Genomic DNA, 26,501 nt, shown 5'->3' on the forward strand with positions numbered 1-26,501 from the left:
TCACACAGGCAAAATTATCTGTTTATCTGAGCCTCCTTCACTAATGGCATAAATATGGGATAATTTAAGAAATACAAATCTAATGTGTAAAGGTCCTGTGCATTTCTATTGGCATCTGCTTTACTTTGGAGATAGGAGCAAAATGCTGAGGGGGAACTAGCTAGAAGGCATCTGCTGGACTTACCAAGTGATTAACTTACTCCATTCTGCACTTTTCTACATACTTGCTTTATTCTATAGGTAATCGTCTGTAGTTGTAGTGCAATACTGACTTTGTTTCTGACAGGATGCTTAAGTAATTAGTCTTAACTAGTCTTTAACAAATATCCAAATGTTGCTTTTCAGCACTAGAATATAATATAAATTGTTTCTGTTGTTGAATTAACCAGATTCAGGGAAGGGGACAGCAATGCCTTTTGAGTATATTGAAATGCTTCCTTCCTTTCACAGGAGAAGGGATGGGATGTACTTGCAGGGGGAGCCACAACTTACATTCATGATAATGCAGATTTTCAAACTCAGTTGTGCAAAGTATGTTTTTCTCAGCTCTAAAGGTGGTGGGTATAAGGCTTCTTCCAAGGTAAAAGGCTCTTCCAAGCTATTGTTAACAATTCTTCTCTCTCATTTCTTTATATATATATATATATATATACACATAGATGTTCTCAAAACATTTATAAGTGTGCCTTTGGAAAGCTAGTAAAAATATGTTTCAAACTCCTGCAGACCTGCGCTCCTAGATGGTTTTGCTTTGAGTCTTCTCACAAGACCACATTTGAATAGTTTATTCTTCCTTATGGTCCTGTGATGGTACCATTTGTTATTATTTTAATAACTTCCATTTGATTACAGTGAAGTTTCAGTGATGCAACTGTTTTTTTCATATTGGTGAACTTATATAATTGCCCTCCACTTACAGTAACTAACTAATGGATCAAATATTGATCCAGGGTAAAGACTTGCAGATTTTTAAATTGTGTGGTTCTTGGGCTCTGGTCAGGTACTTCATTCTTTGAACCTTGGACTCCAGTTTACCTTAAGACTGTTGCTGATCTTTTAGTGAACATCAGTTCAGGTTCTGCTTTCACCTTTTATTTTCTGAATAAACGTGAAATTTTATCTGAGATAAGGGCTTTTTTGTGGAAAATAAGCTTATTGTTGGGTAGCTTCAGGATCTTCTGTAAGAACCATGCATGCTGAATTAAGGAGTTGCTTTATATGCAACAGTTCATTTTATGAACAGAGGGTATTCATGAAATATTTCTCTTTCACATTTCACTAGCATGGACATTTTAATAATGTTTTGACTTCTGTGTTGTTTGGTTGTTTTGCTTGTTCAGGTGCACTTAAGCTGTTGAAGTGAACAAACAAGCAGACACATGACCAAGCAGTTTGTGGCCCATGGAGTTCTCCCTGTGTTTCCTTAGAGAGCCATCTCAGGGCCTCTCAGATAGCTCAAAATACTCTCTCAGACATAATGTGGATATTAGTCAAGCAATGTACTTAGTCTTTGTCAGACAACATTTTTCCCAGAGACTGTTATCTCTTGGTTTTCCTGTATCAGAACAGGATGTATTCTGGAAGAACAATGGTAACAGAAAGGTAGGTACAGAGCTTGTTATCTGCAGATATCAGGAAACTGACCTGCTTTCCAAAACGTTTTTCCTGTAGCTCTTATCAACTGTAAAAGTGGCTGAGCAACACAACTGATCTTTTGGAGAAATCAAAGTGCTTCAGCCAGTAAGCATTCCTCTTGGTGACTATTTTAATCTTATACTTGTTCCTGAATTGTATGTGGCATGATAGATAACTCAAAGCTCAGTAAGACAATTGCCCTTTGGATTTGTGCTGGCTGTCAGGCACTGATCTCATGTGGTTCCTGCTGTAACACATATACAAGTGTATATTCATGCTGGCACAGATTCAAAATCAGTTCATTCTGTTCTCAGAGAGTGGTAACAAGAGACCAAAACCTCTATAGGCTAAAGAAAGGTTAGTTGCATTTACCTGGGTAGTGGGAGAGAAAATAGAATTATAGAATGGTTTGGGTTGGAAGGGACCTTAAAAATCATCTAGCTCCAGAGACACCTTGCACTAGACCAGGTTGCTCAGATCTCCATCCAGCCTAGCATTGAACACTTCCAGGGATAGGACATCCACATCTTTTATATGAAATGTATACTGTGGTCATTTTATAATAGTCTGCTGCTTGCATCTCCACAGTAGAGATGCTAAGTGTCTCAGCTATTTCACTGTCCATTCACTTTTATATATAAGAATTCAAATACGAAAAGTACAGGAGTGGAAAAAAAAAGAGCAAGGGTCAATGTGATCTGTCTGTTAGTTTTGTCTTTGCAACAATCTTTTTCCTTCCCTAGACAAGCCTGAAAATTAGGGTGCACTCTTTTTTTCGTGTATATAATATTTTAAACTAAAACATTTTTGTTTCATTATGCATCATAATGACAAAAAGTAATGCTGCAGCTCACTTTTAAACAGCCAGTTTTTTGTCAAATAACAGAGTTGGGGTCATGCTCTAGACTGTAGGCATTTGGATCAGACAGTTCTTGCTTCAGGTGATGCATGACTGCAGCTGTGTCTCAGACTATCTCTTTCATCAGTACAGTGCCCTTCAGTGTCTTGGATACACAGGTACCCTTCAAATACTCTGGATGGGAACAAAAATTTCACCAAGAGAAACTTCAGGGCATTCTCTCAGAGAAGGTCAACATTACTGGAATGTGACAGTTGTTGAACCATGTAAATGTTGTGGCTTTGTTCTAGCTAGAAAGGCAAGGCTGATAGTGTTATTTAGAATCTTGTGTAGACCCATTTTATAAGGTAGTTACTATCTAGTAATAGCAGCAGGTTTAATGTGGGGTTTTTTAACATGTATTAACTGTTCTTGATCAATCTAGGAACATCCTGAGCCTATTGTGACTTAAGCAGGAGCCAGGGCAGCTTGTGCTTTATGTTCTTTGTTCTTTCTGCCCCTTGCACAGGTGTAGGAATAGGTTCAGATACAGGCATCCAGCACTGGGAAGCATCTGCTGGTAAAAGCAGAGGTGAAAACGAGGGAACGGGCCAAGTTATCACAAAAATCTGATTTTGCTGGTGCTGGCCCTGGTGGTTGTGGTGGTTAATATGTAACTAACAGAAGAATTAAGAGCCTTTTGACAGAGAAGAAAGTAACATAATGGCTATGACCTTCATAATGTGCATGGATATATTATACATAGTTACATATGACTTGTCCTTGCATATATACTAACTTTTCATGTCATAGATATGACTACTGCCTCTATTAACTCCTCGAAGCCCTAACCTAGACCACGTAGTAAACTTTTTATGGCAGAGGTTCCTCTCAGTTACTTTGCAATCTTAGTTTGGCCTTTTGCCCTTAAAAATTATGTTATTTCATTACAGACCAAATATCAGTCAGTGTTAAGTCTTGACTGTATGAAAAAGGTAAGGCTGAAAATTCCCACCAGCACTCCCAAAGGTACTGGCTAGAACATGTAACTGAAACAGTGGAAATAATTAACCAGAACTATCCACCCTAGGATCCAAGGTACACAGAACTGCACTCATTGTTCTGTTGTCTTGGTATGAGGTGCCATGCCTGCTTTCCTCATACTGATAGTTCTCTAGGCGTGGAGATTCAATTACTCTGATTCCTTGGCCTAAATCCTACTTCTAATGAAGTAAGCGACTGACGTAGTCTGATTTTGGGAACCCTGTAGTGTAGCTGATACTGTGGAATTAAGCTGTCTTGTCTTCTACTCTGTACTCCTGGAAAAATAACTGGGAGGTACTTCTGAGCAAATTCTCACAGATGCTTTTTGTGAAGCACTTCCTAGAGACAGTTTCCCAGTGTTGTTAAAATGGAAGCAGGCTGTGTGCACAAGTGAGACTCCACATAAAAAATGCAGTAATGGAATTAAGAACTCTGGTTTACATGGCATCCTGCCTAATAATAAACATAATTTGAAAAGTGTTATCCCTGGTTTTGGCCAGTTGCTGCAACAGTTTATTCCTTGCAGTAAGTAAATTAATTAACACACCATTTAGGTTGTAGCAGTGTTCTCATGTTCACTGTCTTCCCCACTGATGTTCTTATAATACTTAAAAATCACCTGTTGAAGTAACTTTTAATAAAGTTTGTGGAAGCTTGATACTATTCACAAGCTATTTCACAATCAACTTCCTTGGGGTAGGGGTTGTGTCCCTGTTGAGCTATAGTAGCTTCAAAAGCTGAATAGTGAGCAAGCAACTGGCTGTTGCTTGTCAGTGCTTACATCCCTAACCTTTGCCTTCTGGGCAGTTCTACGCTGCATCAGGAGGCTGGAGCATCCTCACACTGTGAAACCCCTGGCTATTGTAAATTGTTGTTGGTTGCATATCTGTGTACTACCAAAATAAATACTGCAAATCTTCATAGAGGTGTGTGCTGAAAAAGAAAATTTGACAGCTTGAGACTTTCCATAAGATGGAAGTCCATGCAAGGTTTACCCATAAAATGTACAAGTGAAGAACTCACTGCTGCTATCTGATTCCACAGATCAATGCAAATAGGTAAAAAGGATGAAACCAGGAATAGAAACAAGCAAACACCATGCTGTGCAGTTGCTACTGGAGGCTGTTGCCTGCTTTCCTTCTGGCTCTATGTGCTGTCAAAGATGAGTCTTACTAGCAAAACCAGGTTGTAGGCAAAAGGTTTGTGACAACTTACCTGTTCTTTCATTATGTTTTCCTGATATTTCATCATTATTTTAGGTTTTGGATAAAAGACAAAACCATAAGTATTCTGGGAAAGTATCACTGTATGCTTACTCTCTTCTGATACTAAGAGTACTGTGCTAGAAGGAGCCATTGACAAATACAACATAAAACTTACATAAGTCATTCTTAAAACTTAATCCACCCTTTTACATAAGAGCTTTAAGGAGTCAGATTGCTAGCTCTGCAACTGCATGCAGTCAGAATGGTGATTAGTTTGCTCATAGCATACTTCTAATAGGCAACCACACTGTCAAACCTTCACATTCTTTGCCTTGGATTAATGGATGTTGGTCATGGCATATTGATCCCTTCCATCCCAGGCTGCTGATGCTGTGCAACTGCTCTGCAGTTTTCAGTGACAATAGGTGGCTTCCTTTTGCACTGTGTCTGCACACTACAGGTGTGTTTGATGCAGCATATGAAGATACCTTCCAAGAGGGATGCCATCATGACGTGCAGACAGCAGGTGACTTCAGTGAGTGATTCAGTGAGGCATCTTCTGAAGACTCAGTTGTGAGCTGTCCTTTGCCCTTCTTGCAATGTTTCTGTCAGGTTTTTTTTCTGGTTTTTTTTTTTTTTTAAAGCAAGGCAGTAAGCAGTGGTTAAATTGCTGTGGTTAAGGACATTTTGTAACACTGCCTTGGGAGACAGATGCAAGCGTTAGCTGGAATCAGTGCTTATGCTGGTATTTCCTAATAGCTCATTTGAAATTCAGGTTTTGAGGAACCACAAAGATCGTACAATACAGGATATATATAACTTAGGTGGGAAAATGTTCTGCATATCTTAATATATTTGACTAATTCTGAAACCTAGTTTCAACAGAGCAAATTGCTTAAAATGAATCCTGAGTCAAATGGGGAAAAGGGGAGCTTTTATTGATGGCACTATTAGAATGAAAAAATTCTTGTGCAGCTCAGCAACCAAATAATCACTCTCTATTTTCCTTGGTTTTTTTAATCTTTCAGATGGGGAAAAGCAAGGGAAAACTTGATGGGCCAAGAGCTGCTGGGATTTGGGGAATGTGAGCTTGATAAAATAGACTGTTTCGTATGGAAGGGACCTAGAACAAGCATCTAATCTAAATGCCTGACCAGTTCAGGGCTGGCCAAGTTAAAGCCTAGGATTAAGGGTGTTGTCCAAATGCCTCTTAAACACACTGTCAGGATTGGGGCATCAACCACCTCTCTAGGAAGGTTTTCCGTTCCAGTGTTTTACCACCGTCTCAGCAAAGAAATGCTTCCTAATATCCAGACTAAACCTTCCCTGGTGCAGCTTTGAACCATTCCCATGTGTCCTGTCACTGAATACCAGGGAGAAGAGCTCAGCACCTCCCTCTCCACTGACCAGCTGGTGATGCCATGTTTGATGCATCCCAAGATGCCAGGGCACACTGCTGATTCACACTGAGTCTGCTGCCAACCAGATCCCTGTCTGCAGGGCTGCTTTCAAGCCACTCTCCCAATATATACTCATGTCAGATGCTATTCCATCCTACATGCAGAATCTGGCATTTCAGTTTGGAAAATTTCATCCCATTATTTGTAGCCCAATGCTCCAATCTGTGTAGATCACTCTTCAAGGCCTCCTGTCCCTCAAGGGTCAGCAACACCTTCCAGTTTGGTACCATCAGCAAACTTGCATTCAACTCCTGCAATCCAGATTGTTGATATACTGAACAGAACAGGCTGTGGAATTGAACCACAAGGAATAACAATGGTATTCCTCAACTGATGCCAGTTGCCAGCCAGATAGTTGTAGTTTCATTCCCTAGAAATCTTTGAGCTCTGTCCTTCAGTCAGTTCTTCACCCAGAGCACCATGAACCTGTTTATCCCACAGCTGGGCAACTTGTCCAGATGGATGCTTTGAGGGACAGTATCAAAACCCTTACTAAAATCCAGACAGAATGTGACCAGCAGGAAGAGGGTGAATGTCACCTTGTACTCAGCACTGGTGAGGCCACACCTCAAATCCCGTGCACAGTTTTGCGCCCCTCACTACAAGAATAACATTGGGGTGCTGGAGGGTGTCCAGAGAAGGGCAACAAAGCTGGTGAAGGGTCTGGAGCACAAGTCCTGTGAGGAGCAGCTGAGGGAGCTGGGGTTGTTTAGTGTGAGGAAAAGGAGGCTCAGAGGGGACTTTATTGCTCTCTACAGCTGCCTGAAAGGAGGTGTAGTGAGGTGGGGATTAGTCTCTTCTCTAGTAATGAGCAACAGGACAAGAGGAAATGGCCTCAAGTTGTGCCAGGGGAGGTTTAGACTGGATATGAGGAAAAGTTGCTTCACTGAAAGGGTGGTCAGGCATTGGAGCAGGCTTCCCAGGAAAGGGGTGGAGTCACCTTCCCTAAAGGAATGTAAAATCTCTGTGTGGATGTGGCACTTAGATCCATGGTTTAGTGGTGGACTTGGCAGTGCTGGATTAACAGTTGGACTCAATGATCTTTGAGGTTTTTTTCCAAGAGAAATGATGCTATGATCCTATCTTTTTGCTGGGATTTTTAATCACACGACCCTGTTTTTTTGTGCTGGGGAGGAGTTGAGGTGGGGTGAGAAGACTTCAAAAGAAGCTTATAAATAAGGGTACTAGATATTTAACTTCTTCAGTAAATACAAGTGGATTTGCACTGCCTATTCATGGATCTTAAAATCTTTCTTAAAAGCCTGGATTAAATGTTATTTGATATTGTAATAAAAGCTACTCAGTGAAACCTCTAATTTGAATACAGCTTTATTTTTTGTGAGTTTTAGCATTCCAGTAGTGTTTCTCAAAATTTCTATTTTGAGAATACTGTATGGCAAATCTAAGCCACATGACAACATGCCTTCCTTAGTTTACCAGACCAAATCATCCTATTTCCCTGAAGACTAAAAGTGGAAAATGACTGTGCAATATGCATGCAATAAGTATACCAGTGTAAACCACTCTGTAGTGACAGTTTTGCCCAGGATATCGTGGTCATGCTGTTTAAGTCAGGCTTACTTTTTCATGTTCTGGTATTGATTGTGATTGCTGCTGATGTTACTATCCCCAGCTGCTTCTCCAGATCCCTTCAAGGAAGGTTTTCTTTTTGCCTTGAGATCTTTTATCTCAGCTCTTAGGAATTCAACCAAGTTTCAGAGGTAGTTGAGAGAGAGCCTCACATTAAATGCTGGAATAGGTGTGTGTTGGGTTTTGGTTTGTGTTTTCGTTGGTTGTTTTTTTGCTGGGGTTTCCCTTTTTAGGAAGCAGTCCCTTCTTCCTAACAGCCACCACAGGCTTGCACACAGATGGCCTTAGAAACTGAAAGTGTTCAGATGCACTGGAAATAAAGATCAACCTCAGGAAATATGTTGTAAACTGCAGAAGTCTATGATGAAAATCTTTGTTAAATTTTTTTCTACTTAAATAACTGTCCTGGGACAGAATACATTTTCTTCTCAGTAACGTGTACATTGCTGTGGTTTTTGGATTCAGTATAAGAAAAGTGCTCATTGATGGTTTGGCTGTTACTCAGGAGTGCTTACCCTAAGCCAAGGACTTTACAGTTTCCTATGCTCTGCCATGAGGAGCTGCACAAAAAGGTGGGAGGGAGCATGGCCAGGACAGGTGATCCAAACTGGCCAAAGGCATATTCCATACCATAGTATGTCATGCCCAGTATTTAAACCCAGAGGACTTACCTGAAAGGGAGCTGATTGCTGCTCAGTGATGGAATACTGTACATCACTTTTTCACCTGGGTTTTATTCCTCTCTCTCCCTCCCCTTATCATTACTATATTGTTAGCTTTTTTTTTCAATTATTAAACTATTCTTATCTTAACCCACAAGGTTTACCTTTTCTTTCCAATTCTCCTCCCTGCCATGAGGGGGGTTTGAGGGGGGGATTGAGGGGAGTGACCATACAGCTGCTTGGTATTTAATTTGTGGCTGGGATTAAACCACAACAATAACTGTTTTCATTTGCACTGGTATATACAGGAGAATCCTGATGCAGGTTCTTGAGACCCTTCCTAGCTTCTCTGCTTAAAGCATTTGATCTGAAGACCATGTACCTTCTGCTGCTCCACTCATCTCTAATGGATAACTTGATGCCTGACCTAAGAGCTTATTTAAATGCGTATTGGACTGGATCTGGAAATGACCTTGTGAGCACAAAGTGAGGTATGTCTTCACTTATTTTTCTGGTTAATGATTGGATCTAAGGCTTTAATGGATAAACACTGGAGGACCAAGTTACAGCAGCTTCCTTTTCTGCAGCTGTACACCCTGCTTTATGCTACATACCTTGTTTCCTGTGTTCAGCAGCAGAAGTGATGGTATCTATCTACTTAGCTCCATTTCCTGTTAGTTCATTAGCAGAACCCACTGCACATTTGCCTGGTGGATGGTGAATTGCAGCTCTTAAGGCATGAGGACAGTCACTTGTGCCTTCTGTTCACTCTCCTCAGAGACTGAGAAGTGCTGCGCTCAACAGGGGCTGTGGACATGTGAGGATATGAAGAGTGACAGGCAGTGCCCAGTAAGGTGCTGGTACCTGGGGCTTACAGAGTTGCTTTGTTTTACTAAGAGTGTTTGGTCCCCACATCTTGTTCTATTTTTCTCCTAATCTATCAACTTTACTACTGAGCTGTTTTGCATACACTGTCTGTTTCTGAGTAATGTTTGCTGAACAAAGATTTTTATTTCTATAAAAGTTACTGATTTTTCTGGACTTCCTCATTTATTCTCATATTTGTTATCTTTTAAAAAAGTGAAAAATCAAGTAAAGTAACATTTTTCATCTTTGGTTACATAGAACTGGAAGTAGCGCTTGCTCAGATACCCTGGAGTGGCTGGATGGTGGACACTTCTGTAATTGCATGTTAATTTTTAAAGCAGAAAGTGGAGGAAATGAGATTTTTGGTGAAGGAGCTTGACTTACTGCACTACTGGAAAGAATGGGTCCGTGCAAACCAAACAAGCAGTGGTACTGGTGTGGGCTTTTTTGTCTGCTCAATAAAATAATCTTATGAGGGCTTGTACTAACTGTGTGAGATATTGTGGGTATTAAAGTTGGGTGAAAAGTGCATGGTCAAACATCCCCATTCATCACAAAGAGACTGAACTAACATGATTAAATCCTTTTAGTGCCTCATTTTTGCAGTTGTAAATGTCTTGAAGTATTTATTAGGAAAAGAGAATGCAGTTCTATCTTAATGAAAAAAATTGTATTTTTCTTTGCCCTGATTTAACAAAGCACTGAAGCACAGACTTGAATCCTTTGGGAATTACTTAAGGGCTCAGAGCAGTAAATCCCATTACTGAGGATTTAGGAGTAGATTAGATAACCACAAGAGGTCCTAGTTGCTTCACAGATATAATAGGTCATATCTGAAAACCTTTTCTCTTTAGAGGAAAGCTTCCAAAAATGAAGGGTTTTTCTAGTTCATAGAAAAAAATGAGCTTGCCATGTGAATTTCCAATGTGAAATGCAAGTGAAAGTAGGCATGACACAGAGAAAGGAACAGTCTTAAAGGTAAGAGAGTACAAATTCTGCTTTTTATTGGCAATTTGTAGAATTTATAAAGTGGTTTTCAGCTTGCTGAAGACAATCCTTTTATTCCATAAGATTAGCCAAGGAATTCATTTGATTCTGAGTATTTCAAATGGTATTTTGGAGATCTATGTGATATCTCATCTGATTATCATACTTCCTGCATTCTAAAGCCTTTGCCTTCTGAAGCAACTGCTTTAGAAATCTAGTATGGGTACTAAAAGTAGCCATTGTCACTGTCATTTCGCTGTCAATAATTTTCTGTTGTTTCTATATCTTGTGAGTAGATCACACAAATAAAAGTTTCTTCTACTTTATTTGAGATCTGCTTGCAATACATATTTAAACTCCAAATGTGGTGCATGATTTAATTAAATCTTGTCTGTTACTTCAGTTTTCCTCTCTCTGTAAGTAAACAAAGTTATCTTTAAGGGAATCCTTTGCGAGTTGATGAGTTCAGCTAAATTAGTTCTAAGAAAAAAAGGAAAAAATCCAAACCCTTCATTTATGCAATTATAGGTTTTCTGGCAAAGTCTGTATTAATTCCTTGAATCAAAAAGCCTTAATCCAAATCTGATTCTCATAATGAAGTAATAGTGAAAGTACTTACCCACACACCCACCCCCATTTATTATAGTGCTTTTCCATAGTTATTTAGAAGTTTATCTACCACTAAAATCTGTGTTACGCCTTCATGCACTTCATGGAGTAACAGTGGAAAGCTACCTGGAAAATGCTTTGACTGGACTGTTTTATTGCCACATCTAGTTCATGCCAGTGGCTTTTGTGTATAATAAGGTATTGGGATATACTTGGTGGAAAAGATGATTTAGCTTTCCAGTCGGAGATTTCCTGTGAATTGAATAATGCTGAGTAACAACTGGTAATGTTGAGTAATGACTACTGGGGCAGTTACCTACTCCCTCATTCTCTTGTCTAGTCAGGGTATTCAACCTCTGGAAGCAGATTAGGACCATACTGCCTTTTTTTTCCTCTTGGAAACAGCAGCAAGGAAAAGTGAATATGCATTTTCATGGAGTAAAAGCCAGTCTCGTTCACTTGGCCTTATGGATCACTTCATCCACTGAGAGCTGAGGAAAGACGAGTGTCAATAAGGCTGATGAATGTAATTGTCAACTGTCATGACCCTTTCTTGGGCTCTGCATGTCCAGTGTCTGCAGTCAATTTTCCACATGCATGTTTTCTTTCTCAGTGATAAGTTCCTGTATCCCCTCACAGGCCCCCATTAGTGGCAAAATACCAGAATCACTTTTTGATTAAATGCACAGTTCCTGCTAGGGTCAGATCATCCTTGTGGTCTTCAACATATTCAGGAGTTCTTGATTTCAGACTTATGCATAATTGCATATTGCCAGTGGCTCACAGCAGCCATAAGTCACAATGCAACATTTTTCTTGATGTAGTACTGGCAGAAGAGAATGAAGAAGAAAATAAAAATAAAAATAAAATAATATAATAAAAAGGAAGGAAATAAAAAGAAAGGCATGTCATTGATCCTGATGTTTTTGGAAATGTATGTTGACACTTTTTGTGGTTTCCTGTGTCATCACCTGCAAGTGGTAGTTGAGCCTTCTGAATGGTGGACACTCCCTCCTAAGCAACTGACTTTCTACCCACAAACCAGATGCAAAGAAGTGACCTCTGATCCTCAGTGCTTTGTTATCAAAACCCTCAGCTTCCCTTTTCCGTCTCTTTCAGAAACTGATTATCTTCCCTACTGCTGAGGGGGAGAACCCAACACAAGCTTCCCATCCTGAAAGTCTCAGCAGTTTCCTGCATTTTCACCATAACTGTCTGCCAGCAGTAATTTTTCTTGTGGATGCAAATACCTAGGAAAATGTGTTTCTGTGCCTCTGCAGCTCTGTCACTAGAAAAGAGCTAGTAAAGGAGCTATATATGCTACATTTCTAACCCTCCTTGTGGATTCATATTGATGATTGTTAGGCACTTGGAAAAGCAGATGTGTTCTCATGTTTAGGACTTAAAGAAGCAAATGCAGCCTGGGAACCCATCAGTGTAGAGAAACAAATGTTTTCCTGGAAGTGCAGAGTCCTCTTGTTTAAGAGGTGACAGTTCACATGCAGAGCTCCGGTACCACAGGGGAGTTGCACACCCATGTGCAGCACAGTTGATATCCCCAGTGCAGTCATGGTAAAGCTGCAGTAGATAAGGGGCTGTGCTGTGTATGATAGCAGAAGGATTCTTGTGTTCCATTGGCTAATTACAGAGGGAGCTCTTCCATGCTTCTAACAAAACTATAGCATGTGTCTTCATATATATTGATTTGATTTCTTTTCTGTTTCTTTTTGCTAATTAGCCCACTTGCATGGAGCTGCCAGAGGAGCTGTATCAGCTGGCAGACATCCAGAAGCTGAGAAGGGAGAAAGCAATAAAGGACTACAGAATGAAGGAGGATAGTCTTTTGATCAAAACAGCCATGGAATTTAATAGAGAGAAACAATCCACAGGATAGAAACTAGAGAGATGATCAGGATTGCGTTCCCACAAAAAAAGCAGGGTCTCAAATCATATCCTTCAACAATCAAGGATGCTCTTTGTCAAAAGCAGAGCTTGAAAACCAAACTCACACGGTAAAATCTGTGGAAGGACCTTAAACTGACCTCAAGCAGACTGTATGAATTTAATTTCTGACACAGGCAACTTGATGAGCCTAGACTGGGTATTTGGAGACATCCAAGTGAAAAATGGGACTATTCCCCTTGCAGAGGTGTCAAACAAGAGCTCCTGGCTTTATAATGTCAGGTAATTCAACATTCCATTGTTGATTGGAAATAATGATGGTCTGTCTTTCAGAGGAAATTCCTGCTGTATCTGACTGTTCTTCTCTAGGTCTATTTTTGAGATCAGTATTTTCCAAGAGCTATTTTTGATTTTAAAAGAGTGACTTTTATTTGTCTTGCATTGTTATCAAACCACTTTCTTAAATTGGATTGGTTCTTTTGTTACCTGTTGCAGGTATATAAAATTCTCATTAGAGCAGCTTCCTGCTGAAATTTGCAGACCACCACCACCACCTTTGTCTGCCAGAGCTGCCGCATCCAGCTCACGTGGATAAGGCTGTAACACCACTGTGCTGTGTGTCTATTGACAAGTGTGTGTAAATAGCAGTTGAAGAGGTGTATAGCAGTCCCTCCCCAAGCAAAATAAGGTATTAAGGCAAAACTACTATTCTACCACAAGACAAAATTAACGTAGGCCATGCCTGAGTCTTGGAACATGTTTTCTGACATACTGGCGAACACTGATGAACGTAGAGTAGGGAAGAATGGAAAAGGTCAACGGTCATTGTGCCAACCAGATTGCAGTCCAAGAACAATCTGGGTACCAGGCTGCAAATGCGGGAATAATAATGACACCAGGTTGGAAGGGGTGTGATGTCTATGTGCCAATACCTATTTGAGCTGGTTTTCTTTGGATGTAAACTGGTGTGATCGTGCTTACGATGTAGCTGCTCATTTTAAAAATATTTTTAGGGGAAATATGTTTTGTTGTTGTTTTTTTTCTCTCCCCACAAAGTACTACACCAGCAGTATTTAAATAGGTCTTTATTTGAAACGATGGGTAAGACTTGCTAACTTCTCAGAGTGACAGAAAAACTACCAAGGTTTTCCCTTTGTCATTTAACTGAAGCAAGATTTTTCCAAGCAGTGATGGGTTATCACAGATCAGTGGGGTACAATGCGGAACACATAGGCTCTTCTGTCAGAGACAGATCAAGAGCACTTAGGTTATATTTCCACAACCAAAATCATCTGGGTCTATCCAGTCCTATTACCAGAGAGAAAATGGTGATACATCAGGTAATGGAAGGAGGGAGGGAAGAGGAGCTGGGATATGAAGGCATCAAGTCTGGGATATAGAAGAGTGGTATGGAAGGTCCCTACATGATACAAAGTAATTGCCAAGGCCACCCCTCTTAGTAAGAGACTGAGCTGCTTTCTCAGCCTCTTCCAAGGACTAATCTCTGACTGGAATGGCATCGTGGAATAAGGATTTCCAGAGAGGGACTTCACAGACTAACTGCATCTGTGACACTATAATGATTCAAGTGGCAAACCTTTCTTGGGTGCAACTTTCCCTTCGGTTCTCTTTGGGAAAAGCATAAAGAAAAGAAATATATTGGAATGGAGCCATCACTCATTGATGCACAAGAATGAAAACTACTATTTTCATACAGAAGAAAAAAGAAGTTTGTTTGTTTAATGGTCCATCAGCCAAAATGATGCTGCTCAGTGCCAGCTCTGTTTGTTCAAGTGTGGTACTAACATGTAACCAAATCATGCATGCTTCTTAAACAATGCAATTCCCGGTTATAGCTAGGGATACTATTAGCATCGTTAGTTATGGACAACTCTAGTGAAGTTTTACTGGGGCAGTAGCAATGGTCTTATTTTTATTTCCTAGTAACTGTGTGTGGTGGTTTAAGCCCAGCTGGCAACTAAGTACCATGCAGTTGCTTCCTCCCACCCTGCCCCAGTGGAAAGGGGCAAGGGAATTAAAAGTAAAACTTGTGGATTAAGATACAAACAGTTTAATAATTGAAAACAAAGTAAATTACAGTAATTGACTAAATAATAAGAATGATAATAAAAAGGGAAAGGAAAGCAAGTGATGCACAATACAACTGCTCACCCCACACGGACCAAGGCCAGATCCCCCTCCTGAATCCAGATCGGCCTCACTTCCAGGTAACTCTTCTCAGTTAAACTGGCATGATGTTCTATGACATGGAACATTCCTTTGGTCAGTTCAGGTCAGCTGTCCTGGCTGTGCACCCTCCCAATTTTTACCTCCTCAATGGCAGAGGATAAGACACAATAAAAAAGTCCTTGACTTAGGATAAACACGACTTAGCAAAACTCAAAATATCAGTTTTTCATTCTGAATGCAAAACTCCGCACTGTCTCAGCTACTGAGAAATTAACTCCATCCCAGCCAAAACCAGGGCACTGGTACCTACTCAGCGCTGGAGTGACACAGCTTAGTCACGAAATACAGATTTGTATCAGTATGCAGTAAGCCATCCGGATTAATCATCCATTTAAAGACTTGCTGTAAGTGTACCAGTTAATGGGTTTTGGGAGGCAGCGGTGCTGAAGAGCTGATGGCCACACCGTGTTTACACTACAAAAGCATCTTCACAATTAACCTTCAGGCCTATTTCATACCGAGCTCCTCTGATGCAACTCTCAGTGCATGACAAAGCGAAAGCGGTGGAACGCACGCAGCCGCACCAAACAGCCCCACGTGTTAACCCTGACAGCGCCCCGCTTCCAGCGCCGCCAGCCCCTCACCGCTGCCGTCAGCCGCGGGGCCTGCCGGGCCGGCACAAGCTGCCTGCTGCGTGTTACGAAAGGGCGGTCTCCGGGACACGCACGGCACGGGCTCGCCGGCCGCGCCGGGCCCGCGGGCGGCAGCAGGAGGATGGCGGAGCCCCGAGCAGGCCGGGCCCGCCCCGCGCCCCCCGCCGCGCCTCAAGGGCGAGGGCGCGTAACTTCCGGGACGCACCCACCTCCCCGCGCCAGCATCGCGAGACCCCGCCCCGCCTCACGCGAGACTCGCTGGCTCACCCGGCCGCCTCGGCCGAGTCCCTTCGGCAATTTCCGTCATTGCCAGACCCTACCAATCGGCCGCGTGAGCGCATCGATGAGCCAGAGCCCCCCGCGGGGTCCCTGCGGGGCCGAGCCCCACGGTGGGGGCGCGGGGTCCGTGCGCCGGCCACGGCGGCGCGGGCGGGGCGGCGGGGCCCAGGCGCGGGGCCGTGGCGGCGGGGAGGCGTGCGGGGTTCGATTGATCAGGCCTGGGCATGGCGCCTCTCCTCCCCCCCGCCATGGCTCCCCGTGTCCCTGCTCCTCTCCTCTCAGTGAGCGAAAGTGGCCGCCGCCGCCGTCCCAGCGCCCGCAGCCGCCGCCTCCTCCTCAGCACCAGCGCGGGCGCCATCTTGGCGAGGCAGGAGCCGGGAGCGCCCCGCGGCAGGAGACAGGCAACGCCAGCCCCGGCAACGCGGGGCGAGAGGCCGGGTGGAGCAAGCGGGGGAGCGAGCCCGGGAGACACCCCCAGCCCCCCGCCGCCGCCGCCGCCGCGTCGCCGCCGGGCCCGCTACCCAGGTGAGCCACCGCGGCCACTGCGCAAGGGCACGCCGGGCTGGGGCTACTGGAGGCAGCAGCGGGGGCGCCGGCCGGGCAGGCCGCGGCTTCACCCCCCGCGCCGACCGGCGGCCGCAGCAGCCGGGCCTCTTCTTAAAGAGACAGGCCCCTTCCCCGCCCTGCCCGCCGGATGCGCCCCGCGGTACCGGCGCCGCGGAGCCGCCGTTTCGCCCCCCACCCCCGTTCCAGAGCGGCCGGCGGGCCTCGCCACGCGGGGGGGAACTGCGCGGGGGGGCCGCCGGGGGGCGGGGGCGCCGTCGCGCACCTGCGGGCGCACGTGCGGGTGGCGGCGCGTGCGCGGGGTGAGGGCGGGGGGTGCGGGGGGGCGCGCGGCGAGGGCGGCGGCGCGGCCGGGCCGGGAGCGCCGCGTCACCCGCGGGAGCGCGCCTGCGGGAGCGCGCCCGCTTCTCCCCGGTGCCGTCAGAGCGCGGCCTCCGCCCGGGAGCCGCGGCAGGGCCTGGCAGGGCCGGGCAGGGCAGGGCCGCCCCTGTGCGTGAGGCCGCGTGGCGCGGCGCTGCCCGCAGAGCCCGGCGGGGCGGGGGCCGCGGCTGCCCTGGCGACCCCGCAGTAACCGCGGGCACCTGCAGGAAGGGCCGCTGCCAGACTCGTGGCGTTGTTGACGGAAAGTGTCTCCCCCGTGTACATGGAACGTAGTTCAGTGCTGTGTTCGCGCTGGTGAATGCGCACTTCTTTACAGCTGCGCTGTAGTCCGCTCCTGTTTGACTGCAAACAGTTGCTAGTCTGTGACTCTTAATGCAGTTTCTGTTCATGATTTAGCATATATTCTTACGTTGTTGCCGCTCTTCTGTGTAAATTTTCTGTCTCTGTGGTGTTGCAGATAATAATAAAATCCTTTAGTTTATTTTCACCTTTTCATGGAGAAAATGGTGCAAGTCAAATTAGTTTTTATAGCCACACATTTAACATGCCTATACCAACAAATTTTTTAACTTATACGAATCTTTTTTGTTGTCCCTCCTTTAGTGTGTATGTATAAGACTCTACTGACACTGAGAGCTTGATAAGATAGTGAGGGAAAAGTACAAGAAATAGAACTGTAGCTTGAACCTTTTTCTAGTGCTAAAGGATATTGCCTGTAATTCTTCTCTTGTTTATTTCTCACATGTATATTATTGAAGTTGCTGAAAATACTGCTTCCCACTTTTTGACGGTTCCAGTGAGCAAGTTTTGTTCCATTTGAGTATAACGTAATAGCTGTAAATTCTGTAATAAGCATGCTTTTTGACAGGCTAGACTACATGCTGGAGATTGGTTTAGATGGCAAGTCCTCTTAGAGCTTTTTTGGATGTAGTTCCCTTTTCGTGGTCTGGGGTGGAGGGAGTAAAAACGAAACAAAACTGAAAATATCTGTGCAGTTGTTATTTTGTGTGCAGAGTGTGGCAAAGTGTGAGGATAACTGTTGGTGCTGCTGTGTAGAGCAAAGAGTATAAATGCATTGTCAGAGGTCTCATAAATACTATTAACTGCTCTTTTGGGACAAGAATTACTCTAATTGAACAATTAAATACTTAGGCTTGTTTTTCTGCTATTTTAAACTCGGAAGCTGAGCTGTGACATGCCAATTTTTGTGTTCAGTATGTTTGAAGGTATTCTGCTGTTTATTATGTAGATGCTTCTGATACACTGCTGTATAGTTTTTATTTAAATAATAAATTAGGCCGTATCTGTGACTGGGTTTTTTTGGGCATTGGAAAATTCAGAGCCAGTGCCCCCATGGTTCTTCTCTGTATTTAAAAGCAATTAAAAGATGGTGCACAGATCAGTGAAATGCTGTCTCATTCTTTGGAAAACAATATGAAAATCTTACCACAAAAGCAAAACAGCAAAGTAAGGTATCTAGTTTACCTAGATTTCATTACTCAAAAAAGCAATTAAAGTGGCTTTTCTTAATTTCAAACTCAAATTGTGTGAGGTCAGACTTGAGTTGTATATACATGAATTTCATTTTTTCAACTTGAGTTTAGTGGAGAGCTTTAGGTTCATATGAAATATACCCTTTCCTTTTTTTAAAACCATAGTGTCTTACATATCAAAGTTATATTTAAGACATTGCCATAAAAAAACCTCATATGGGAATTATGTTTTGCTTTAAAATGTGGTGTATAGCTCTGGGAGATTGTTGTTAGTGTAACTATACATTTACCAAAGCAAGCTAAAATGTGAAAGGAAAGCATATAATTCTCCTTCAAGAAAAGTAATTCTTCAATTTTTTATACCACTACAATTGTCTGTATTGGAGATTATATGCATATAAAGAAATCTGACAAAGATATGCCTAGCTGCTCTTACTGTCCTAGTGTATGTTTTCCACACAGACCTTGACTGAGTGAATCTTCTGTATGGATGTATACATACATATACATATGTATAATTGTCAGGATTTATTCTGGAGATGTTACTACTGGAAAATCTCACAGCATTAACACTTCTGCTGTTTCATGAGAGCTGTATGTCTCAATTCTAAATATCTTCAAAAATTAAAAGTATTTTAGGTCTTTGTATCAGTTTAGAAAATCTGATTTAATAAGTTGGCATCAAATTGCAAAACACAAAAAACCCATGTGTGGGAAGACCCCAGAAAACTGCTAAAATTGCAAGGCAACTGAGGTGGCATAGAAGATTGTATGCTTTCTCCTAGTTTTCAATCCTGCACTATGGATAAAACCTTCAATGCTATAAAGAAATGAGGAATACATACTTTCTGTGATTTCAGGGTTTTCTTCACATGGATGTTTTGTCAGTGTGCTAACAGTGATGGGATGGAATAGAGCAAAGAAACCACTTCTGTGGGCTGAAATGCTGGAACAAGTATTGGTACTCACCTGCCAGGTGGTCACACTTCATAGCCGTGCACTTAGTGTGGGGCTGGCAAGACTCAATTTTGCCTCCCTGGTTTGCCTTGCATTTGCCATATGCTTAGAAGAGGTACTGTGGATTAGCTGCAATCCAGTACCTTTTACTTCCACAGCAGCTTGTGTTTGTGTATGTGCCCTCAGCTAGAAGTGGAGCTGTTATCATTATTTGCTATGATGGTTGGTGTTAGTCACAAAGAGCAGAAAGTGCCTTATGTGAGATGTAGAGATGGCAGCAGCTGAAGGGAAAAAACTCAGGAAACTCCTGGATGAAAAAGTCCTGCTTCAAAAAGCTCTACAAAGCAAACCCCATCCAGCTTGCAGATAGGCACAAGAGACAAATTTTGCACTTAACCACTTGTGGGATTCCTGTTTGATACCATTAAGAAAAGCTTGCTGGACTTCCATTCAGAAATATGCAGTGGATATTTGTTTAGATTGGGAGAATCTACTTCTGAAGCTAAGCTGCTTCAGGAGACCATGGTTTTGCTGTTTGGTCAGTGCAGGTCAGTGGGTATAAAATTTAGAAACCTTGCTATAAAACCCAACTGCTCTCAGAAGATGACTTTGGAGGTTTCTTCTCCAGTGCTGGGTGTTTATTTACTGTAAGACTGGATGCTGTAAAAAGCAAGAGTGAGGGAAAAAACCTCCCACCTACATTAACATTGAACTAAGCAGTGTGATTTGAAACAGGATAAGGAAGGCTCTTTTAGAACTGAGCTTTGATATTAAAAAAGACATATTATTATGAAAGTTATTTGCATGAAGTTATTACATTCCTGCTGATACTTTACCTGTGCTTTTAATAATTCAGTGGTCCATATGGTACAATTAAATGGTTTCTGTGTGAACTTCTGATTAAGAATGCTGGAAGGTTGAAAGTACCAGCCAGGCAGTGCAGAAGCTATTTATTTCCAAATGCTGGTTTTCTAAACTGTTAGAACTCTAGTAGAGAGGAAGGGAGAAAGCAAATAGCTACTGAGTTCGATACTGAAATTTAGCATGAAATTGAGGTATATCAGTAAGAAAGTCATGCTGGCAGAAGGATTGCTTTGCAACATCTGGTCATTTTACCAACTGTAACATATGAATATTTACCTAAATGTTACCATCAGTAATGAAATCTTTTAGAAAATCTGTGTTTCATCCTTAAACTAAGTAGGCAAAAAGATTTATTTCAAAAATATCAAAGAAAAGTGGAATGAATGTCATCACCGTGTAAATCCACTGAAGCAGTATGTTGGTGATGTCGTGAAGAGTTACATACAGTAGTGGATCAGGCTGTGTGCCTCTCCCTTGTTCCTATCTTCTCTCACTTCAGTGTTCAAGCAGTTTTTGCCATTGGAAATCTTTGTTTCTTAAAATATAGAGTGGAAATGAAAGGATGGAGAATGAAGAATTATCTGTCACTTAGCCTTCTGTATTATTACTTTGATCAACAGAGAAACACTCTGTGACTATCAGCATATAAATAAATGAAAGGCTGAATTAAATGGCTGAGTTATTCCCTATTCAGTATGCTTGTGTAACGCTTACTAAATTTCCTTTGGGCATTGTAAATATGTTTTAAGGATATTGCTAAGCTCTCCTGTGTTTATTTGTTTGCTTGGTAGGCAGGGAACAGACTAGTAACTGTTTTGAGGACACGAGTAATTAATGTTGTATGTACAGGAGCCTCGTGGAGCAATTAAAATAGGAAGACAAGTGAAAGCATGTCTTTTTATATGGGTGAGATGCAGAATACATATACTGTCAGGACAAGGAGGACTTCATTAAATGTGGAAATGTAATTAAATAATATTTAAGATCATAGATATTTGAAAAAAAGTAAGGATGAGGCAGGTACTTAGCATGTTAGTGTACATGCTTAGCATACTGTACACAGCAAGGGCTTTTAATGTGTAAAAGTATGGAATGAAACCTCCCCTTCTCTGTTACTACAGTCACTGCAGACAGAAGGTATTGCCACTTGCTCTGATATTTTGGGAACTGTGCAGTTGCAATGAGCCACTCCTGAGAAAATATCCTGGTTTTCTACTTACTAAACACATCTGTGAGCATCTTCTTTTCATAGGGTAATTTATATCTTACAAGTAAAGAAGTAGCCTTCTGCTGGGTTGTCTCCTAAACTGGAGCTCCTGTATGAGCAGGGAGCCAGATGAGCACCATTGGAGCAGGGGCACTGATCCACGTAGACCAGCACTTAAGCAAGTGTGTCTGGGCAGCAAGAATAGCATCCAGTTACTCATTTTGGATCAGGAAGACGATTGTGTTTGTTTTGCCTCTGGCCTGTTTGCTGTCCTGCAATTAAAAACTTGACCTCTACCTTAATTCTTTGCCTTTACTTTGCTCTTAAGCTTGTGCAGTTTTGTGAGGGCAAGGCTCACTGTGGGGCAATAGAGCGCATTTGGTTTGTCAGGTTCCTCAGAGGCGGTGAATTCAAATCAAGTCTTGGGTGCTTTGTGCCCTTTGGGGCACATTTTTTCCCCAGAGAGCCCAGAAGACAGGGAATGCCACTAAATGTTGAGTTTTTGGGAATGTGGATTTTTGCAAAGAGCAGACCAATGGAAAATGCCACGTTATTCTGAGTTAAGCGTGTTAATATAATACACGCTCTTGTTGATAGATACATTTTGAAATGGAATGATAAAAGGAATCACCATACTTTTTCTGCTGTGACACTAGGGATGGATTTTTGCTCCTGTAATATGAATATATTTTTTGTGTGTTTAGGAGGAAAACCTCTTTCACCTCCAAGGTGTCCTTTTCTAACACCTCATGAATGTTTTTTTCCATTAGAAGCACAAGTTTCAAGTTGCCTCTCATTTTTTAACCCTTTTACTTCATTTCTTCACAGAAAGGGTTCCCAACCATTGGAACAGGCTGCCCAGGCAAAAGATTGAGTCACTGTCACTGGAGGTATTTAAAAGGTGTGTGGATGTGGCACCTGGGGACATGTTTTAGTGGTGGACTTGGGTTAGCAGCTGGACTTGATCCTAGAGGTCTTGTCCAGCCTAAATGATTTCATGGGTCATAGCCCTGTCTCTTGGAAGACAGTTCCTGATTTTAGTTTTTTTTGTTTGGTTGGTTTGGTTTCAAATGCCTGTTAAGCACAGTGGCATAGATAGATGAAAGTTGCTTGGAAAATGGGTGTCTTACTACCCTTATCATAGGGGAAGCTTTCAGGTGTTGTTCTGTTAAGTTCTGCTGGAAATGAGTGTTTGGTAACAGAGGTCAATCATTCAATTGCTATCAGGTATCCAAAGACCTAATATGTAGAAAGCTGAACCTAGATAGCTTCAGTCTAAAAATAATTTTTAAATTAGAGCTGTCATCCTGTCTAACAACTACTGGTGTTGGTTATTGGTTATTCTGTGTGGGTAAGAATGTTAACTCAAGATTCAGTATTTAAGAGAAAATAAAATTTGCTCTTGTTCAACCACAGCCATTCGTCTTCAGGTGAGAATCACTTATCATAGTTTATTGTATCTTTAGAAGTTCTGAGTTTGATCTGTAATTTTGGAGGCTAAAAGACTTAGAGAAGGTTAGATACTGGGTTTTGGACCTGTATATGTGAGGAGGGAACAACTTGAAGGTTGGATACCCAATCTGTATGTTCACTTACATAAGCATAAAATAATTTAGTTGCTGATTTCATAATGAAACAAATATAAAATGTCTTGCAATAAATGAATGTGAAGTTTCCTTCAGGTTTTTTGGTATTTTTAAGAAGTGGTAGAAACCAGAAGAATCTTTCAGAAGAGCAATTAATCTAAGTCTGAGTGCTTTTGATTTGAGCAACCTGTTCTAGAGAGAGGTGTCCCTGTCCATGGCAGGGGGCTTGGAACTAGATGTTCTCTAAGAGCCTTTCCAACCCTTTAAGATATTTATTTGTTTGTTTATTTATTTATTAGCAATTATTTAGTATCTTGATAGCACTTTTATTTATACAGTAACAACTTCAGTTTTGGAAATAATCTATCTTTCCCACTATTATTTTAACAGTGATGGCATCTTTTATAGTCAACGAAAAATAAAATTTGAGTTGACAGAGCTATTACTGTAACAGTTGTTATGGCATCCTTTGTGGTTCAAGGAAAAGAAAACTGCAGTTGACAGAGCAATAAAATGTTTTGATGGCTTTGTTTTTATAGTATTTATTATGCAAATATTGTGAGGGGGTGCCTTTGGCTTTATTATGAATCTTAAATCCAGGGAACAAATGAAAAAATCGGGTGGACAGCTTTTCATAGTTGAATAACATAATGCTAGAATATGTTCTAAATTTGTAAATATTAAAAACTTTGTTACAATTTGCTTTTTATATGCTACTTTTTCTTTAATATAATAACAGTTACACTTTAGAATGAAAGGGGTTTTGGTCAAATATTTGTAGCTTGTTTGCCAACAGGTAACACCTATATTTTCAATGCTGAAAGAGTAGCATAGCTTTAAGCTAAATGAGACATATTACAAGTATTCAGTAGACTGCAGCTGTGAAGTGAATGGTAAAAACAACAGAAGATCAATATTTTTAGTAGTTCTTTCTTTTTGGAGTAAGCTATTTTATATATATATGTATTTATGTATGTATGTATGTATACACACACATCATTGCCCTCTGTTCAGGGTTAAACATGTTATCATTAATTATGATGAAAGCTTCCTGTAGATGCTTAAGGGCTGTCTTCATAATACTTTGCATTTCTATGTCACCACTTGGCTTATCATTCTAGGTTAAAACAGTGCTTGTTCCTATCAAACAGCAACCACAAAATCATAAACCAGAAAACTAAGAATATTTGAGTTTTGGGATGTTTTAGTACTGTGGTGGAAATTTGAACAGGAATTTCTGTTTGCTTACCATACCTATTAACTGCAACCTAAGCTTTTGCCCATAATTGCCTTTGTAGATCTGTATGCTCCCCAAGTTTGCTCCTTTCAGAGGTGTTCTGATGCTGATAGCTGTTGTTTCTTTTTACAGCTTTGTATTCAGAGGCACCTGTGCATGAGGAGAAGTTTGTTCTATGGCCTCAGAGCTGGGTGCCAGGGAGGATGGCAGCTGCTCAGAGCTGGCAAAACCCGTCTATCTGCAATACTTGGAAAAAGCTCTGCAACTGGATCAGTTCTTACGACAGACATCTGCCATCTTTAACAGGAGCATATCCAGGTACCAAAAGCTTTTCTACTTTCCCTTGGGCGTGCGAAAGAAAGACAGGCATTTTCAGTATGTGACACTAGCCAACACCATATGAAAAATTTTTTAGTGATTTGTTCATTGGAAGCTTTTCTTCTTTAAAGGGAGAAAGGTTGATTGGATTGTTCAGCTTAGAGAAGAGGAAATCTAAAAAATACCGTTAAATTCAATAAAATCTAGCATTAGCTTTGAGTTCTGAAACAAAGCCTTTCTGATTTCTTCTCTCTGGTGACCACCAACAGGACCTGAAGAAATGGCATGAAGTTGTGTCAAGGGAAATTTAGGTGGGATATTAGGAAAGGTTCTTTACCCAAGGGTGGTTGGGCACTGGAACAGGCTCACCATGGCAGTGGTCACAGCACCAGGCCTGACAGAGTTCAGGAACCATGTAGACAACACTCCCAGGCACATGATGTGATTATTGGTACTGCCCTATGCAGGGCCAAGACTTGGACTCAAATGATTTTTGTGGGTCCCTTCCAATTTGGGATATTTTATAATTGTACAAAAGATTTTGGACTGTGCTTCTCTGAGTTCACAGTGATGTGTTACCAGCTAATGTACGAATTAGCACAATGTTTTAAAGCTCTTTTTTGTAGCTGAGTGGCCAAAACTTTCTTTGTCTGCAGTAAGTAGGATGAGGAAGCCCTAAGTTGATTTTCAGGGACACTTACAGCCTTTAGCCGCAAAGCAAATGGAAAGACTGTTGTCAGATGCAGAATTTTTGTGTAAGTTGTAGCAATGAGGAGTCATCAAGGTGTGTTTCTGTCCAAAACCATTACATGTTTAATTTTGTCACTGTTTTGGAATTGTAGATTTATAAAACTGGCAGCTGAATGAGCAACAGATAACAGGTATATTTACGAGCATGTAATAAGAGCCACACAAGGATTAGAAAAGGTATAGCTACATTTCTCTCATGTCCCTATGATAATGACACTGTTGTGCTTTGGTTTGACTTGCTTTGCTCATGCTTCTCAAATTAGATACCTGGTTAAAGACTGGAGGTGCAGGTTGATGGTATAGCCAGGCTGGTCTGATAATTAACTGCTGCTGAGAGGTTAATGGTAAATTATTAACAGCAGTATTTCCAATGTGTAAAATTACATTTGAAGCTGTCTCAATTCTCAAACCTTTAGACAAATGCCCACATGTAAGAAAGTTGGATGAGTGCCTTCTGTTTTGAATATTTTCCTGTCATTGTCACTATATTGTGGGTCTTCTTGCAGTGATGAAAGTGAAGATGGATTGGATGACAATCCTTTGCTGCCTCAGTCTGGGGATCCCCTGATGCAAGTTAAGGAAGAGCCCCCAGACTCCTTGCTTGGAGAGTCTTCTGGAGCAGGGAATTCTGGGATGCTGAACACACATTCCCTAAATGGAGTACTGCAGCCAGGTAGGCATGCAGTAGGTTGAATGTCTGCTTTCTTTGGGTTAGGCTGGAAAAGCATTATTTCTTAAGAACTTTATTTTTATCTTTTATCTAAACAGAACCAAAGTCTGAAAAAGGGAGCTTGTATAACTTTTCCAAACTGAAGAAAAGCAGAAAGTGGCTGAAGGTAAGAATATTGGAAAGAAATGTAGCTATTGTGGAATCTATGAGTCGAGTTACTCACCCAGCCATTCTCCGTTATTTACCAGCAGTCTTGGCCAACCAGGGAGGTCCCAGTTGACGGAAGGTTGGCAATCATGACACTCATTTACAAGAAAAGCTGGCAGGAGGACCTAGGGAACTACAGAACTGTCAGCCTGGCCTTGGTGCCATGAGAGGTTATGGAGCAGATCATCTTGAGTGTCATCACACAGCATGTGCAGGGTAACTAGGGCATCAGGCCCAGCCAACATGGGTTTATGAAAGTCAGGTCCTGCTTGACTAACTGGATCATCATCTGTGACAAGGTGACCTGCCTAAGGGGTGAAGGAAAGGCTGTGGATGTCTATCTAGA

At 41.8% G+C, this 26,501-nt stretch overlaps 1 protein-coding gene and 1 long non-coding RNA gene across 3 annotated transcripts in view; one reads left to right on the forward strand and one right to left on the reverse strand.

Moving 5' to 3' along the window:
• Positions 1-14,854: 14,854 nt before the first annotated feature.
• LOC146436391 (uncharacterized) lies at positions 14,855-15,941 on the reverse strand. The gene is made up of 2 exons (XR_014852650.1): positions 15,634-15,941; positions 14,855-15,059 (listed from the first exon to the last, which is right to left on the reverse strand). It is a non-coding gene; the product is annotated as an uncharacterized LOC146436391 (long non-coding RNA).
• A 256-nt stretch (positions 15,942-16,197) lies between these two features.
• The window catches only part of INO80 (INO80 complex ATPase subunit), a 63,757-nt gene continuing 53,453 nt past the window's right edge, over positions 16,198-26,501 (forward strand). The window contains exons 1-5 of one of the 2 annotated variants that reach the window (XM_085062415.1): positions 16,198-16,446; positions 22,216-22,288; positions 24,343-24,528; positions 25,785-25,951; positions 26,047-26,114. In XM_085062415.1, coding sequence (XP_084918541.1) covers positions 24,386-24,528; positions 25,785-25,951; positions 26,047-26,114 — 378 coding nt within the window. In that variant the 5' untranslated portion in view covers positions 16,198-16,446; positions 22,216-22,288; positions 24,343-24,385. The remainder of the gene's footprint in view (positions 16,447-22,215; positions 22,289-24,342; positions 24,529-25,784; positions 25,952-26,046; positions 26,115-26,501) is intronic. The other variant, XM_085062416.1, reaches the window with a different exon arrangement.

The sequence above is a fragment of the Lichenostomus cassidix genome, chromosome 5, assembly GCF_008360975.1.
Source record: "Lichenostomus cassidix isolate B80296 chromosome 5, HeHo_3.0, whole genome shotgun sequence".
Lineage (NCBI taxonomy): Eukaryota > Metazoa > Chordata > Aves > Passeriformes > Meliphagidae > Lichenostomus > Lichenostomus cassidix.